The sequence below is a fragment of the Elephas maximus genome, chromosome 2 (assembly GCF_024166365.1).
Source record: "Elephas maximus indicus isolate mEleMax1 chromosome 2, mEleMax1 primary haplotype, whole genome shotgun sequence".
Lineage (NCBI taxonomy): Eukaryota > Metazoa > Chordata > Mammalia > Proboscidea > Elephantidae > Elephas > Elephas maximus.
This window is the reverse complement of record NC_064820.1, coordinates 23,182,756-23,200,061: the sequence shown is the minus strand read 5'-3', so window position 1 is coordinate 23,200,061 and position 17,306 is coordinate 23,182,756. Positions and strand designations below refer to the sequence as shown.

At 36.4% G+C, this 17,306-nt stretch overlaps 1 protein-coding gene across 4 annotated transcripts in view; it reads left to right on the top strand.

Moving 5' to 3' along the window:
- The window catches only part of LOC126063261 (cadherin-18), a 1,172,813-nt gene extending 1,155,955 nt beyond the window's left edge, over positions 1-16,858 (top strand). For all 4 annotated transcript variants that reach the window (XM_049861519.1, XM_049861523.1, XM_049861533.1 and 1 more), the window contains 2 exons: positions 3,124-3,375; positions 16,168-16,858. In XM_049861519.1, coding sequence (XP_049717476.1) covers positions 3,124-3,375; positions 16,168-16,658 — 743 coding nt within the window. In that variant the 3' untranslated portion in view covers positions 16,659-16,858. The remainder of the gene's footprint in view (positions 1-3,123; positions 3,376-16,167) is intronic.
- The last annotated feature ends 448 nt before the right edge of the window (positions 16,859-17,306 follow it).

Below are 17,306 nucleotides of genomic sequence, written 5' to 3'. Positions count from 1 at the left end.
GATAGATAGATAGATAGATAGATAGATAGATAGATAGATAGATAGATAGATAGATAGATAGATAAAATTTCTTTTTTTTTTAGATAGGTAGATAGATAGATAGATGATAGATAGATGATAGATAGATTTCATATCCCTTTAGATTTAGTTCAAAGTTTTGCTGTTTAAGTTTATTGAGCCTTTTCACAAGTATATTTTGTGCAGTTCCTGTGAGGTACACAATACCACTTGTCAAGAGTTCATTATTCCGCTGGGCTAAGACTTCCTATGCAGACAACTCTTTACTTCTTGAATCTTCTTTCCTTTTCAAAAAGCAAAACCTTCAACTAAAAAAAAATAAAAAAGAGAACATTTTTATTTCTGCAAGTCTTAGAGCATTTTTTTTAAGAACTTAAAGTACACTAGAAACATATCCTGAGTTTCTTCATGTTACTAACCATGTTTCTGATTGCACTTCCAATAATTATCCTGAGAGAGAACACCCTTCCAGATCAATATAGTTAAGCTTACATAAGTTCAGAGCCATTAAAGAGAGTCCCTATCTACTATGGCAACTTAAATCATTCTACATGTTATTTGTGCCTCCCAAGATCCAGGGGTCAGTGCTTTACATTTCTTTTTCAGAGGGCCAGCAATGTGTCTGTACCATTCAACAGTTGGTTCATATATTCTCCTTGGACTAAAGAATTGTTTCATATAGGCAAGCTTATATTAATCATGATTCAACATCCTACAACTCATAGATTTTCTTCTTCAATGTTCAGGTTTTCTAGAAGGATCCCCATAACTGCTATGTTATATACATGATGGATTTTTTTTCTTTCTGTTTCTCTATTCTGAAACCTATTTCAGGATAGACAGTATATCTATAGCTGTACATATACCTGTATCTATGTTTAATCTATACTTATGTCTATCATAGCAGCACCCTCATCATCTGGGTTTGTGCATGCGAGAGAGATGGGCACCTGTGGACTTGTCATGGGCAAGGCTTCCTGTCCTTGTAGTGTTTGAGAATAGAAGCCTTAACTGGTATTTATAAATTATTAATATATATTAATTCCTCTTTCACATGCAAGATGGTCTTTTTCAATATCTTCCTGGATTAAACCTTATCTCTCTATTTATCTATCTCTCTATTTATGTGACTTACTATCTTTATTACATTGAATAACCAAAACCCATTGCCATTGACTCAATTTCAACTCATAGAGACCCTATAAGACAGGGTAGAACTGCCACATAGTGTTTCCAAGGCTGTAAATCTTTTTTTTTTTTTGACAAAATTCTTTTTTTTTTTTCTAATTGTGTTTTAAATGAAAGCTTACAGAGCAAATTAGTTTCTCATTAGACAATTAATACACATAGTGTTTTGTGACATTGGTTGCTAACCCCACGACTTGTCAACACTCTCTTCTTCTTGAGCTTGGAAACCTATAAATCTTTACGGAAGCAGGCTGCCATATCTTTCTCCTGTGGAGTGGCTGGCGGGTTTGAACCACAAACTTTTCTGTTAGCAGCTGAGCATGTAACCACTGCGTCATCAGGGCTCCTTATTACAATGAGTACGTGTAAAAGATAATTATCTTTCTATTTGATTAATTTCTCAATGTATTGTCAAGAAAATACAGTTGTAGGATATGGAATCATCACTATCATAAACATATATATATAAGAAACAGAATTTTTATTTTCAAACTGAAGGGAAGTGATATGAGAGAAAGAATTCCTAAAGTAATTATCTAATAAGTCACTTACTTAGTGAAAAGTAATTAACCAACAGGTGTTGTCACAGGTTGGGAAGCAGACTTTAGAAATGGAGTTTAACGTGTAGGATGTGTAGTGGAGTGTGCCCTTGGGATCAACACCAGTGGATGGCAGCAGAAGGAAGAAGGGTTGGACAGAGGCAAAAGTCAAGCTACCATCCACTTTTAATGCCACCTCAGCTGATCTCAGGGAAAGCTATGGATCTATACTGGCCCTTCAGAATTGCTTGGGTTGGGCAGAAATGATTCGACTTTAATACTCTGGCAGTAATGGGTCATCGATTATGTGCCACTAGAAAAGAATGTGACCTTGGTCCAGGTAGCAGCTGCAACTGTGGCACTGAGCTATCCCTTGAAGGGAACCTGAGCAGCACCATAGGGATCTTTATCAAAGTCATTCTGGAATTACAACAGCGTTGAGATAATCGTGTGGTGTGTGAACCTGATGGCATCATTGCTGACTGGAGGTAAATTATTGGAGGCAGCGAGGCATTGTGGTTTGATCAGGGTTCTAGAGTATGGCAGAGTTGAGTCCTGACCATTCACTACCCTTGTGAACTTGAGCAACTTGTCCTCTGAGACTCGAGTTATTTATTTTTAAATTATTATTTATAATATAAATTATTTTCCCATAAAGTAAGGAACTTAACACCCTCCCTCCCACAAGGTTGTGGGGATTTAACAAAATATGTTATGTAGGCATTTTATATAGTATAAAAAAAAATCTTAAAAACACATACAAATAATTGTCTATTTTATTCAATATTGACTTTTCCATGGTGTGTTTTTTTATAAGAAGATTGCTTCTAATCACAGCTAAGTTTAAAGAAGATGATTAGTTGACCTGGCAACTCTATAAAAAAAAAAAAAAAAATTGTCCACACCGGCCATTTTTCGGTTTTAATTGTGCATTAACAGCACCTGGACAGCTTGCTGAAAATACAGATGACTGCTCCATATTTACAATTAGAATTATCAAGTTTGGGGTCAGGTCTACTGGTACACCCCAAAGTTTGGAACCTACTGGCTTAAAGTCATCTGTATCCTTTTAAATATTTTGGCTAGTATGTTTATGTCCAAAATAGGTATTGCTTTCTCCTTCCCCATCCTCCACTACTTTTCCTCCCCCTTAGATGGTGCTGTATTAAGTTTTCAGATTGGTTTCTCAGTTTGAGACTCGGTATTAGTTACTCTTTAATCATTGCCCCTTCATGAACCCTCGTCCATTTCATAAATTGAAAAAATAAAAAAAAATAAATGAAAAGCTTACACATACCCATTTTATCCATTAAAGGAAATGTGACTCTTTCATGGCGACTTTACTAAGTACATTTTGTTTTGCTTATGTCTGTCATAGATAACACAGCCAGCATTCTGACAAGGCGGAGGAGATTTAGTCGAACTATTCAGGATGTGTATTATCTCCCCATTATGATCTCTGATGGTGGAATCCCCTCTCTCAGCAGCAGCAGCACCCTCACCATCAGGGTTTGTGCATGCGAGAGAGATGGGCGTGTGCGGACCTGCCATGCGGAAGCCTTCCTGTCCTCGGCGGGTTTGAGTACAGGAGCCTTAATCGCTATTCTTCTGTGTGTTGTCATTCTCCTGGGTAAGTCATTCTACATGGTAACGTTGTATGATGGAAATTCTGAATATATCCTCTATGTCCCATAGTGCATTGGGGGTTGGGGTAGGGAGGGGAGAGACGTTTTTACCAAAGTTAAGAATTTGGACTGGATAATGTGGACTAAAAAACGGAGCTTCACAGAATTCTTTTTAATTAACTTTCTTAATACTGTAGTTACTCTAGAAACAATTTGATTCCAATATAATGAGAAAGTTGGGGGAAAAGATGAAATTTAAGAAGAAGCTTTTAGGAAAGGTTAGTTTTTGAGAAGAATAAATATTAAAATATTCTAAACCCCAGGGTCTAATATCCAAAATATATTTAAATTTTTTTTTTTTTTTTTTTTTATATATAGAGAACTACAATTCAGCTAAAAAAAATACAAATGACTCCATCAAAAAATAGGCAAAGGACTGGAAAGGACATTTCACCAAAGAGGATAACCAAATGGAAAAAAAAAAAAATATATATATATATATATATATATATATATATATAAAGGTCCTCAATGTCTTTAGCTATCAAACAAAAAAAAAAAAAAACAAAAACAAAAACAAACCCATTGCCATCCAGTTGGTTCTGACTCATTGAGACCCTATAGGACAGAGTAGAACTGCCCCGTAGAGTTTCCAAGGAGTGCCTGCTGGATTCAAACTGTCAGCCTTTTGGTTAGCTGCCCTAGCACTTAACCACTGCACCACCAGGGTTTCCCTTTAGCCATCAGAGAGATGCAAATCAAAACCAAAATGAGATACCAGTGCATTCCCACTAGGATGGCTAAGAGAAAAAAAAAAGCAAAATGAAAACCCCAGAAAATGACAAATGTTGGTGAGGATGTGGGAAAATTGAAACCCTTATCTGTTACTGGTGAGAATATATAATGATTCAGCCACTGTGGAAAATATTTTAGCCTTGTTCAAAAACTAAAAATAGAACTACCATGTAATCCAACACCACTCCTAGATGTATACATAAAAGCTGGGATACAAACAGACACATACACACCAACGTTCGTTGCACAATGGCCAAACGGTAGAAGTGACCTAAATGTACATCAATGAATGGATAGGTAAATAAAATAAAACGTGGTACATACGTACAATGGAATACTGCTCAACTGTAAAGAGAGATGAATTCCTAATACATGCTATAACATGGATGATCCTCAAAGACATTATGTTAAGTGAAATAAGCCAGTCATAAAAGAGTAGATATTATATGATCTTGCTTAGATGAAATGACAAGAATAAGCAAATGTACAGAGACCAAAGTTCATAGTAGTTACCAGGGAGGAAAGGCAGGGGGAGGGGGGAGTCATTGTTTGAGGAGTGGTGAGTTTTTGTTTATGGTAATAGGAAATATAGCATCCATTAAGGACAAAGTTGCGCAACATGGTTGATGTAATTGGTATCACTAGGCTATACACCTGAAAGGGGTTGAATTGGTAAATGATGTATTACGAATATGTATGTTTTTACAACAACAACAAATGCAACTGTTGATACTGCTTATATCCAGCCAGACACCCCATGTTATTTGTTCTCCTGGTTTGGAGAATTTAGGAGCATGGTTTCATGGGACATCCCAGTTAATTTGCCTAATTTTTTGGTGTTTTTGACCTGCCTCCTGGTTCATTGCGTGATGGTACCTGGGTTCTTAAAGGCTTGTTAGTGGTCATCTAAGGCACAACAGCTGCTCTCTGTTAGCCTGGAGCAGCAGAGTGAGGGGTCAGGAATTGGAAGAGGGACTGAAGTGTGTGTTTTGTTGCCTTCCTGAATGGCTGCCTCATTTGCCATGGGGCTGGAAGGCCTGGATGGAGCCCAGCTACTATTGCAGAGTGTTCTACCAGAGATTCTATAGAAGAGTCCTGGTTAAGGGGTGGGGTGGGGGGGGAGGAGGAGCCGAGGAATGTTCAAGGGAATTTCAAGTTATTGTGGAGTCCAGACTTTCTGGAGCAACTGGAGCTGGGTGACCTCCCCCCACCCCCACCCCCCAGCAGCTATTGTTCTGAGATAATCATTGAATGTTGGACCTTAGACTGAGGCTATCCCCTGAAGTCGTCTTTAAACCAAACAATTAAAAAAAAAAAAAAAAGTTGGTAAAGAGTGTCTGCCTTGAGTGTTATGTTCTTTTAAAGAGTTACCGATATGGGATGGGAATAACAATAGCAGCTCCAAGTGTTAAATGGGGAGTTTAGGGGCCAGTGAGTTTATCTTAATGGTGATAGAATAATTTGGAAAATGGTAGCGAGAAGGGTTGTACAACTTGAAGAGTATGATCAATGTAACAGAATTGCACATGTAGAAGTTGTGGAATTGGTATATGTTTTGCTGTCTTTATTTTCACTAACAAAAATAAATAATAAAGTTTATATTAAGAAAAACTCTAAATTCCTTCTTGAAAGGAATTTTACAATTTATTTCCAAGAATTCAAATGGCATCGTTCTAAAAGGAATATGAAAAAGAAAAAAATATGAAAACCAATTAAATATAGATGTCTTGTAGATATTTATGTGATAATATTAGTCCAAACTATTTAGTTAATTATCAGTGCTAGCTGAATTTTAAAATACTAACTCTAAACCACAAATTTTAAACCTAGAGATATTAAGGTTTTTTTCTTAGATTCTATTAAAACCAATAGAGTTTTTTTTTTTTTAATTTGAGATTTGTATTGTATTTAGTTTTATTATCTAATTTTACATTATCTGTTGTGATAGTCTAAATCTGATCACAGTCACCTTTAACATTGGTATTTCTATAAACTCTTTGGAGCTATCATTTAAAACAAAATTAAAAAATCCATATTTTTGTAACAAGAATAATAGACTTAAAGACTGTCGATGCTTCTAGTTTTCATAATTTAAAGAGCATACCTGTTTACTTTTCTAGTGTGGCCTCTCCCTTCTGTTTTCCTCTTAACAGTCTTATGTTTTGCTCCTTTCTTGGTACTGTGTTTACTCAGTTTTATGCTCTGGAGAGACAAGGGTATTCTTCCCAGTAATGTTTCTTGTTTTGTTATTGGTGCACCACACAAGTTACTCACATAGAAAGAGTGGAGAGCAAGGTGGATTGAGGCTAAAAAAGGAGGATGAATATAAAGGTAGGGGTGAGATAGTTTGAGGCCTTGGGGAGTATGTTAAAGAAGGTAGGTTTTTTCTCTAGTGTGAAGGAAGATTTTAAGCAAGAGAATCCCATTATAAAATTTGCATTCTGAAAAATAGATGACTGTGAATGAAGCAGAGAGCAGAGATCCCATGGAGGCAAGAGAACATGTAGGCAAACCAACTAGGAAGTCAAAGCAGTTGTCTTGTTCAGACATAGCATAGCTTGGACTAGCATACTTAGAGTGGAGTTGAAAAAACTGAACAATATTGAGAAATACTAGGTGAAATCAAAAGTGATCTTTGATAAATTAGATATGTGAGTGAGTTAGAAGGAAATCAAGGAAGAAACTTCATGCCTTGCTGAATGTGGGCCCCTATCTTCTGGAACACTGGAAGTACACTTTTTAGAATTCATTAAAGAAAGAAAATATAAAGAGAGAAGATGTTGCCGGTGCCTTTATGCCTTCAGTTAAATAAAGTTCTTGCCTCTTACTGGTCAAGAATGAGTAGGTAAGGCACGGAGAGTTTTCCACACGAGCAAAGCTTTATTGAAGAGGCTTGCAAGCAGAGATGAGGAGGGCCTAGGCAATGTTTACCTCCGTGTCACAGAACAAAGGATTTGCATGGGTTTTTAACGGTTTTGGGAAAAGGACAGATTTATGTTTATTCATACGTATAGGCATGGTTTTCCAGGAGGCATCCCGTTTGGGCAGAGATATGCTAACTACAGTGCAATCATAAATCATAGCACCTTTTTAAGATAGCTTTAAGATAGCTCCTGTCCCGGAAGTCTCTATGATTGGTAGCAGGGCTTATTATGGGGTGTAGCACCTGTGCAGTCTCTTGCTCCCCGAGTTCAATTCCCCAGCTGCAGCTGCAGTCCCTCACTGCCCCGGTGGAAGGTCACACAGTGGTCACAGGTAGATGTTCTGCGCATGTCTCTGTGGCTGGTTTCATCCAGCTGCTTCTGAAAGAAAACTTTAAAGAAGTTTGTGTCTGTTTTCTGATACCCTGCCCCATCCTTCTGGGGAATGGCTTTGTTTCTGCGCCCTGGCCCATTTCCTGTTAGTTACTTTAATTTGTTTATGTGAATTGCAGATATGGGGGCCCCTCTGTTCTCTGTCTTAAAGATGGACTAAGACTGAGCTCTGAGAAACTCCAATTTTATAGCAGAAGAGAGTGAAGAGGTCAGAGAAGAAAGAAGGAAATAAAATATAACACCACATAGTCAAGAGAAAAATATATCAAAGGGGACAGAATATTCAGCAGTGTCCAAAGCTGCTGAAATGTTAAGTAAATTGAGCACAGAAAACATCAACTGCATTTAGCAAAATGGAGGTTTTGTGCACTATTAAAAACTGTTTAAGTGTAGTAGAGACATAAAGTAGAGGCATGGTAGAGAAGGAAACCAGGAAAACCAATGTATTAAATTAATTAATCGATTGATTACTGGAAACATTTGTTATCTTCTTTAGACATTAATATTTTCCTTTAAAAATTAAGAAAAAATAAATCAAAAACAAAATACAACGACAACTAAAACATTCATCCTTCTAGGGTTCTTAACTGAAATCAAAAGTAATAGAATCAGTGATTTTACTATAAGTTCTTTTCCAGAATCTTTAAAGGATAGTTCACTGGAAGGAAGCATTTTATCCTTGGATTTTTCATTTTGTTTTGTTTAGTGTCATAAAACCATTTTCATATACTAAGAGAAAATTTCAAAAAGTAATTAAATTGTTTTAATGTACAAGTAAATTTTGAAATGTATTATGTAAAGCAACATATTATCATGTGAAAAAGGTTTCCTTTCAATTGATTTTCTGGAAATGTTTCCTCTTAGAGGTAAATAACAGAACATTTCTAAATGTTATGCTGTCTCTCCATACTAATGACTCAAAGGTGCTATCTTATCTGTTTACTTTATTCTTTCATGTTTTATTAAACTCAAATGTGTTTTTACAGTTTTATCCAAATGTTGTAGAATTATTTTTTGATCTTAGGTTTATCACACATTAATTAGAATGTAATTTATATTTCCATGGCATTCTAAGGGCATTTATTTTATTCACAAATTGCTTAGACAACAAACTCAACAATGAAGTTGTTTGTAATTAAAAAACTATACCGAAGTTATTGTGTTTCTTGACTATTTTCAAGAAAATAAGATCGCAACATCAAAAGTAATAAATCTTTATTTTAAATTTGTAATTTTGAAATCACATTCAATCCTAACAACTAAACAAATTGTGAAATTAATATTTTAATATTAAAAATATTTTAACTTTCAGCTTTGAGTTTGTGAAAATAACCATACATCTATAAATCCAGCTCAAGTTTTTCCAGTAATTAGCTGTGTGATCTTAGACAACCCATTCAGTGTCTCTTTTCTTTATTTTTAGTCTCTGAAAATGAAGTTTCTGCTGTAAGGGCCTTACGGCCATCTGTAAAATTTTGTTATTTGTATTAATATTTTATTTTAGGTAGTATATGATTCAGTATTTTATAATATGGGCAGACTCCTTCTGTGCATATGATCATCTGAAAATGGTGCTTGAAAAACAAATGGGCTGAACTATAAATGCAAGGTTCACATCATGTGAGTCGGAATACTTTCTGTCCAGACTTCCTTTATTTCAAATCTATTTTACATGAAAATGGAAGGTAATTTAGAGCAGGCCTTCATTATTCAATCAGGAGTCCCATTGAAGTGCAAATGGTTAAGCACTCAACTAATAACCTAGAGGTTAGAGGTTCAGATTCACCCAGAAGCACCTTGGAAGACAGGTCAGGCCATCTGCTTCCAAAAGGAAATATTCCTGAAAACCCTGTTGAGGGCAGCTCTACTCTACAGTCATATGGCTACCATGAGTCAGAACTAACTTGACGGCAATGAGTTTTTAATTCATTATTCACTCAGAGTTTGGTGCCAGAATAGGAGGCAGTTGGAGTCCTCTCTCTCTCCTAGGAAACTGACATTTCTTTCCTAACCCCAGTCCTTCACTTGCCAATGGGACAAGGACAGTTGGCAGAGGAGACCATAATCATGCTTGGCACAAGAAGGTACCAAGCCAAGATTTGAATCACACTTCTGACAGCTATTTTTCCATTCCACACATCCCACATGGCCAGATGAACTGGGTGATAGAGCTGGATCACTGCCTATTTTTAGATGTAAATTTCCTGATAAATGGAGAGTAGGACAGATTGGATGTGAAGAGAGTGATGGACTAGGAGAGAAAGTTGGCGTGGGTGAGAAGATGGCTGCCAAACTACTTGTTATTTGATCTTTCTTTGTTTTGAAAAACTAAGGTTACAATGAGAGGCACCACCACCAGGTGTGGCCAATTTCACTGGAAGGATTAACTAAAATAATCTCCCCGACTTTGGACACCTCAATTCCACTGATACTAGTTAACATAATATGATGGTATGAAAAACAACAAAAGCTATGGTGGGGGAAGGGATTCAGCTATGAAAGATATTTTGGGGAGTTTGTTGAGATTCAGTATTCAAATGCAAGTATTGAAAGGTTGAGTTATGAAAACTGAGGACCCTTAGTGCTCCAGGAACTGGGATTACACATGATATAATGCAAAGAAGAAAAAAAAAAAAAAGATACAAGGAAATAAACACACACAAAAAAATTTCCCAAATTTGAATTCCTGTGTGAATAAAATAAATCAATAAAACTAGACAAATTCAATTTTCTTAAATTAAAAAGGTAGCAACAAGTGAGTTTAAAATTTCAACCAATAATAGGATTTTTTTTTTAGAATAGAGACCTCTCAAAAATACTGCAGCTTATTCAATAAGTCTCAATCCAGAAACCATTTATAATTTTGAGCAAAGAAAGGTAAATTCTGTGTCTTCTATTTCTTTTACAATGTCATGGACCTATCATTTCCTATTTTGCCAGATTAGCCACTGAGGGAAGAAGTACCTTTGATCACATGTGTGGGCTGATAGAATGTAGAAGGTGATTCACATAAACTCTTTCGATTGCCATTTTTTAAAAAAAATATTTCATTCTCAAGTTTACAATATTATCTTTCCTCACTTTCTTAAAATATACTTTCATATTGGGATTTTTATGAAATGTTTAATTTGGTTTTCAAATATTTAAAAATTATTCTCAAGTCAAATAGCATTTTTAAGTGTTTAGTATCATTAATAACCATTAGCTGCTTTAAAGCTTTTTTTAATCGTATTCCTAAGAAGGCAATTTCCATGAGGATTCACTTAACATAATGCTACGTTAGCACTTTCACAGAGACCATGCTTTAGTTCCTCCACACAAGAATTATTTTTGGAGTATCTACTGTATGCCATATGCTCCAAAAATACCCAGAACCAACATGAATGAAAAGCATTTCATTGGAGCACCATGTCAGTCATGTTTCATTATTCTCTGACTTGATTTGAATTTGCCATTAACTAGAGGGACCATATGTCCAGGTTTGCCTTGATGCCCTGATGTAATTATAAACAACATCCCCTTTCACCCTTAATAGTGTATTAGATTGTAAGTCTCATTATACTTTCACCCTTCTGTGAAATAGGTTCATAACAAATCTGTGGATCACTGGTTATAGGCAAGTAACTATCTATGTCTGGGAAAAATAGGGATAAGCCCTCAAACATCAAACATTATTAGTATGTATATTTTTCATCAAAATATATCAGGCATATTTTCTTCTCTTTTGGGGGGCAAGGAGATACAAACTATCATAATAATAACTCCAAATCTGCCCTTATATTCCATTAGGCAAATATGGAGTACACATGAGGCTTGAAACAATATATAAATATTGACGAAGGATATAAATTACCTCTATGCTTCTAAAATAGCATTGATCACTTTCTCCCTGCTGTACATGCCCATAAATTCCCTTCACATAAGCCACCAACCTTTTCAACATAAGGGAAAATAACTTGATTTATAGTAAAAAGAAAATTTTGGTACATCTAAATCTCTGAATAGAATAAAGTCTTAGAATGAAGTGAGTTCTTGCTTTTTGAAGCTTTGAATTAGAGACCTGTACACATTGCATTGGGCAAATCTGCTGCAACAGAACTCTTTAAAGTGTTAAAAAGCAAAGATGTCTCCTTGAGGCCTAAGGTGTGCCTGACCCAAGCCATGGTATTTTCAGTCATCTCACATTCATGCAAAATCTGGACAATGAATAAGAAAGAAAGAAGAAAAAAATAATGCATTTTTATAACGCTGTTGAAGAAAAATGTTTAATATACCAAGGACTCCCAAAAGAAAGAACAAATATGTGTTGGAAAAAGTAAAGCCAGAATTCTCCCTAAAAGCAAGGAAGGAAAGAAATCATCTCATGTATTTTGGACATGATATCAGGAGGGACCAGTCCTTGGAGAAGGACATCCTACGTAGTAAAGTAAAAGGTCGGCGAAAAAGAGGAAGGCCTTCAATGAAATGGATTGACACAGTGACTGTAAGAATGGGCTGAAGCATAACAACGATTTTAAGGATGGCACAGGACCATTGTTCTGTTTTGTCCTGTTGTACATAGGGTCGCAATGAATTGGAGTTGAATCCACGACACCTAAAAACAACACCACACTGGATTTTCACTAAAACAAATATCAAAGTACTAAAGACATATATTACCGCATTCTGCAAAAGACTTTTTTTTCAAGTCCCCTCCCCTCAAAGAGTATTGAATTAGTAATGTCTTTAAAGTATAGCAACATGTATGTACAGGAAGCTCTTTTATTCTACAGCACAATATTTGTGAAATAGAGCCACATGTAGCATCAATATCTCATTCTCATTTTCAACTCAATATATCTACTCCATTCCAAGCACGGTTGATCTTTCTGGTGTTTCTCCACATCTTCCATTGTCTTCCCCATTGCATTTTACCATTATCTTGTTTATGGCCTTTGATTCCATACTTTCCTTCATTGTTCACTCATCATCTTTCTCTATACTCCTCCTCATTTATCAACTTATTATCTGACATTTTGCGTTTATGACAATAGTAAAAAATATTCTGTTCATTAACAATGTACGTACGAACACTGAGGTGTGAGGTGAGAGTAACGCTGGCTTTGATAGCTAAGGTTATATGTCAACTTGGCTGGGTTATGATTCTTAGTGGTTTGGCAGTTAAGTAATGATGTAACTTGGCAGCTATGTAATAATGTAGTCATCCTCCATTCTTGGCCTGATGTGGTCATCTTCCATTTTTGCATAACACCAATTTCATATAACAATCTGGTCTTCGGAACCTAACTATATCAATAAGAGTGTGTGTGTGTGTGTGTGTAGATATATATATGCATTTATTCACACAGGTTCTCACTTGCTTTTCCTCTGGAAAGTGAGACCCCTGTAAGTGAGTGCACTGTGACCATCCTTTTCCACACATAGTTGACCTCTCTATCATAATTACCTTTTGCCCTACTGGATAAAAATCTATTGCTCTTCTTCATATTTTCAACTTTTGGAAGTACATTGCGTTATGATATCTATTTCAAAACCCACAAAATTAATCTATATTGTTTAGGGATATACATAAAATGGTGGTTAAGTGATAAAGAGAAGTGAGGAAACAATAACTATATAAGTTAGAATAGGTTACCTTTGTAGAGGTACAGAGTACAGGGGTGGTTTCTGCCAGATAAATTATTTCCTTTACCGTAGGAAAGATAACCTGCTGTTTGGTTGCTTTGCAATAATTTGTTGCAGTTTACATATAATTATGTTTGCCACATGAAATACAGAACACTCAACTAAATGTGAATTTTAAATAAATGAATACACACACATATATATATCGTATACATACCATGTATATACCATATTTGGGATACACGTATCTGCAAATATTGCATAGAAATGCATTTATTGTATATATGGCAGTTCCTGGATGGTGCAAATGTTTAATGTGCTTGGCTGCTAACTGAAGAGTTGGTGGTTGGAGTCCACAAAGAGGTGCCTGGAAATAAAGTCCTGGCAAACTACTTCCAAAAAATCAGCCATTGAAAACCCTGTGGAACACGGTCCAACTCTACGAGTTGTTGTCAACTAGATGGCAACTGTTTTTTGTGTGAGTGTGTTTGTTTATATGTGTATATGTGTGTATACATATGTATTCAAAGGAGCCCTGTTTTAATTCAATACATGTTCAAAGTCTAACATATATTTGCAAATATTGCACGCATATGTGCTTCTCTGATTATTGGAAAAAATGTTTAGAACATTACTGATCCTCATGACTATTGCCATAAAGCCTAGATCATCGTCTGAGCAGAAAAGAATCTGTAGAATTGGAGCAAAGGATCTAAGGCTCGATGACGTAGTTTAAAATAATGTTGAAATGAAATAACAATTTCCTTTTATTAATGGTTAAAAATAATCAAATACGAAGATTTGGAGATACTGAAAATGGCATAGAGAAATGCACACCCATGTTCATTGCGGCATTGTTCACAGTAGCAAAAAGATGGAAACAACCTAGGTGTCCATCAACAGACGAATGAATAAACACATTACAGTACATACACACGATAGAATACTATGCAACAATAAAGAACAATGATGAACCCATGAAGTCTCACAACATAGATGACTCTGGAGAGCATTATGCTGAGTGAAATTAGTCATAGAAGTACAAATATTATATGAGGCCACTATTATAAGAACTCAAGAAAAGTTTAAACACAGAAAAAAGCATTATTTGATGGTTACGAAGGTGGGGGGAGGAGGAAGGGGATTCACTAACTACATAGTAGAAAAGGATCAACTTTGGTGAAGTGAAGGACGACACACAATACAGTAGAAGTCAGCACAACTGGATCAAAGCAAAAGCAAAGAAGTTTCCTGGACACATCCAAACACTTTGAGGGACGGAGTATCTGGGGCTGGGCCTGGGGACCGTAGTTTCAGGGGACATCTAAATCAATTGGCATAACAAAGTTTATTAAGGAAATGTTCTGCATCCCACTTTAGTGAGTGATGTCTGGAGTCTTAATAGCTTGGGAGTGGCCATCTAAGATGTGTCAATTGGTCCCATCCCACTTGAAGCAAAGGGAAATGAAGAAAACCAAAGACACAAGGAAATATTAGCCCGAGAGACTAAAGGACAGCATAAACCAGAGACTCCACCAGCGTGAGACCAGAAGAATTAGATGGTGCCCGGGTACCACCAATGACTGCCCTGACAGAGAACACAACAGAGGGTCCTGGACAAAGCCAGAGAAAAGTGTGGAGCAGAACTCAAATTTACGTAAAAAGACCAGACTTAACGGTCTAACAGAGACTGGAGAAACCCCTGGAACTATGGCCACTGGATGCACTGTTAACCCAGAATTGAAACCATTTTCCAAGCCCACTTTTCAGACAAAGATTAGACAAGACAAGAGGAGTGTGCTTCTTAGTTCAATAAGATACATGAGACCTAAATGGGTGGCTCCTGTCCAGAGGCAGGATGAGAAGGCAGGAAAGGGCAGGAACTGGTTGAATGGACACAGAGAACCCAAAGTGGGAAGGGGGAGTATGCTGTCACATTGTGGAAACTGCAACTAATGTCACAAAACAATATGTGTATAAATTTTAATGAGAAATTCACTTGAGCTGTAAACTTTTACCTAAAGCATAATAAAAGAAAATGGTGAAAACAAGGTGCCCAATATTACTTTATCCAGTGGTTATAACATTGTACTTGGCAAGATCTACCCTAAGCCAAATGCCCAACTGGTCACTGAGTTTGTTGTCCATGTTTCTGAATAATAAAGCCTAATATGGTGGTGTGAATATCATTGACTTTGGTGTGAGAAGTCATATATTGAGGTCTCAGCATTTCCACCTATCATCTGTATAACCTTAGTCTTGTAACAGTCATTTATGTAAGTTTTCCCTAGTCTTAATTTCTTTATTTGAAAAATGGGGTAAAATGACAATTCTGTTGTGAGGATTAAGTAGTTAACTGAAGAACATTTTAGAAATTGGTAAGTATACAAATAAAGTAACATTCTATTTGCAGCTAGAGAGATAAATGCAAGTATTAATGCCTCATAATTCTAAAGGATAAGGGAGAAAAGGTGTCAATTATGTCAAATATTCCAGCCTTGATTTCCTACAAAATATCAAAAAGTAAAAGGTTTAAGGTATAAACTCCCTGCTTTTTTAGTTCACAGAAAATGAAAATACCCTGCATCTGGGATCACTGAGTTGGAATTGACTGCACGGCAATGTGTTTGATTTCATTTTTGGTTAGTGAATCTACCTAGAAGATTAAATACCCATAGCTAATTCATATAATCCATTATTTCTCTAGTCAAAATACATATCATTTTCCATTCTCTTCACTTTAAACACAAAACTATTGCAGTGCAATCTGAGTCAATAATACTGACTTAGTAAAAATGGCTAATGAGAATGTTAATGGTTTTCTAAAGATCAGTGATTTCAAATGTTTTGTAGAGATAATTTTTTTTTTGTTTTTATATTATTGGGTGTATTAAAATTCTTGAATTGGGAGTCAGAGAATGCCGTGATCAAGGGTACATTACAATACTTACAGTAATTCTGGAAAGTGGTTAAGAACAGGTATTGGGAATTGCTTATGTCAACTATCCAAAAAATCCCTTTTTACTTATTCTATCTCTTCATCCTCTTTGCATTTTTCCTCAGCAATTGTAGTGCTTTTTATCACCCTGAGGCGCAGCAAAAAAGAACACTTGATCATTTCAGAGGAGGATGTGCGGGAGAACGTGGTCACCTATGATGACGAGGGGGGCGGAGAAGAGGACACTGAGGCCTTTGACATCACAGCTTTGAGGAATCCGTCCGCTGCCGAGGAGCTGAAGTACCGTCGAGATATCAGACCTGAAGTGAAACTCACCCCCAGGCACCAGACATTGTCCACCCTGGAAAGTATAGATGTTCAGGAATTTATTAAGCAAAGACTGGCAGAAGCAGACCTAGACCCCAGCGTCCCTCCTTATGACTCTCTTCAGACCTATGCCTATGAGGGCCAGAGATCAGAAGCTGGGTCTATCAGCTCGTTAGATTCAGCAACAACACAATCGGACCAGGATTATCAATACCTTGGAGACTGGGGTCCTGAGTTTAGAAAGTTAGCAGAACTCTATGGAGAAATAGAATCTGAAAGAACAACTTAGGGGGTCGATTCCTGAAATCAGGTAGAATGTGCTTCCTGAGCAAGTGGAGATACAACCTCAGCAATGGCAAGGAAGAAGTGTGGAAACAGTACTTGGAACTGAGCAAGCTGTACACCGCTACCATAGAAACAAGTGCCCTTTTCATGATGGAAACTGGGTTATTAAAATTGGAAAAAAGTCAAACTTGAAAAAAAAAAAGTACAGAGAAAAAAATCTATTGTTTCTTGTGTATATTTTCAATTGCTCAATAAAGTCTGTGGTACTGTTTAATTATGCATACCTGAATTAAGGCAACCGATGACATTTGTTTCAATATTTTGTGATTATTTTTCAAGACAAAACTAAACTGATTGGGTCATAGTCTCTCATGCCTTTGATTTCTAGATTGCAAAATGAAACCTCTCTTTCCACTTTTCTGGGTGGACTTCTAAGACCCACACTTGGTTATTGTGACAGATCTCATTAGCCTTGTCTTGTGTTTAAATCACATGAGGTGTTTCCAACATCCCAGGCCAGTCAGCCATGGATTTGTATGTACAATTTCCCTTTGCCCTCCCCACTTCTTTTCTCCACACACACTTGATGGAGCATGGGGATTTGCTGCCTGCACTCTAACGTATGCAACTTCTGTGCACCAGTTGTGCACTG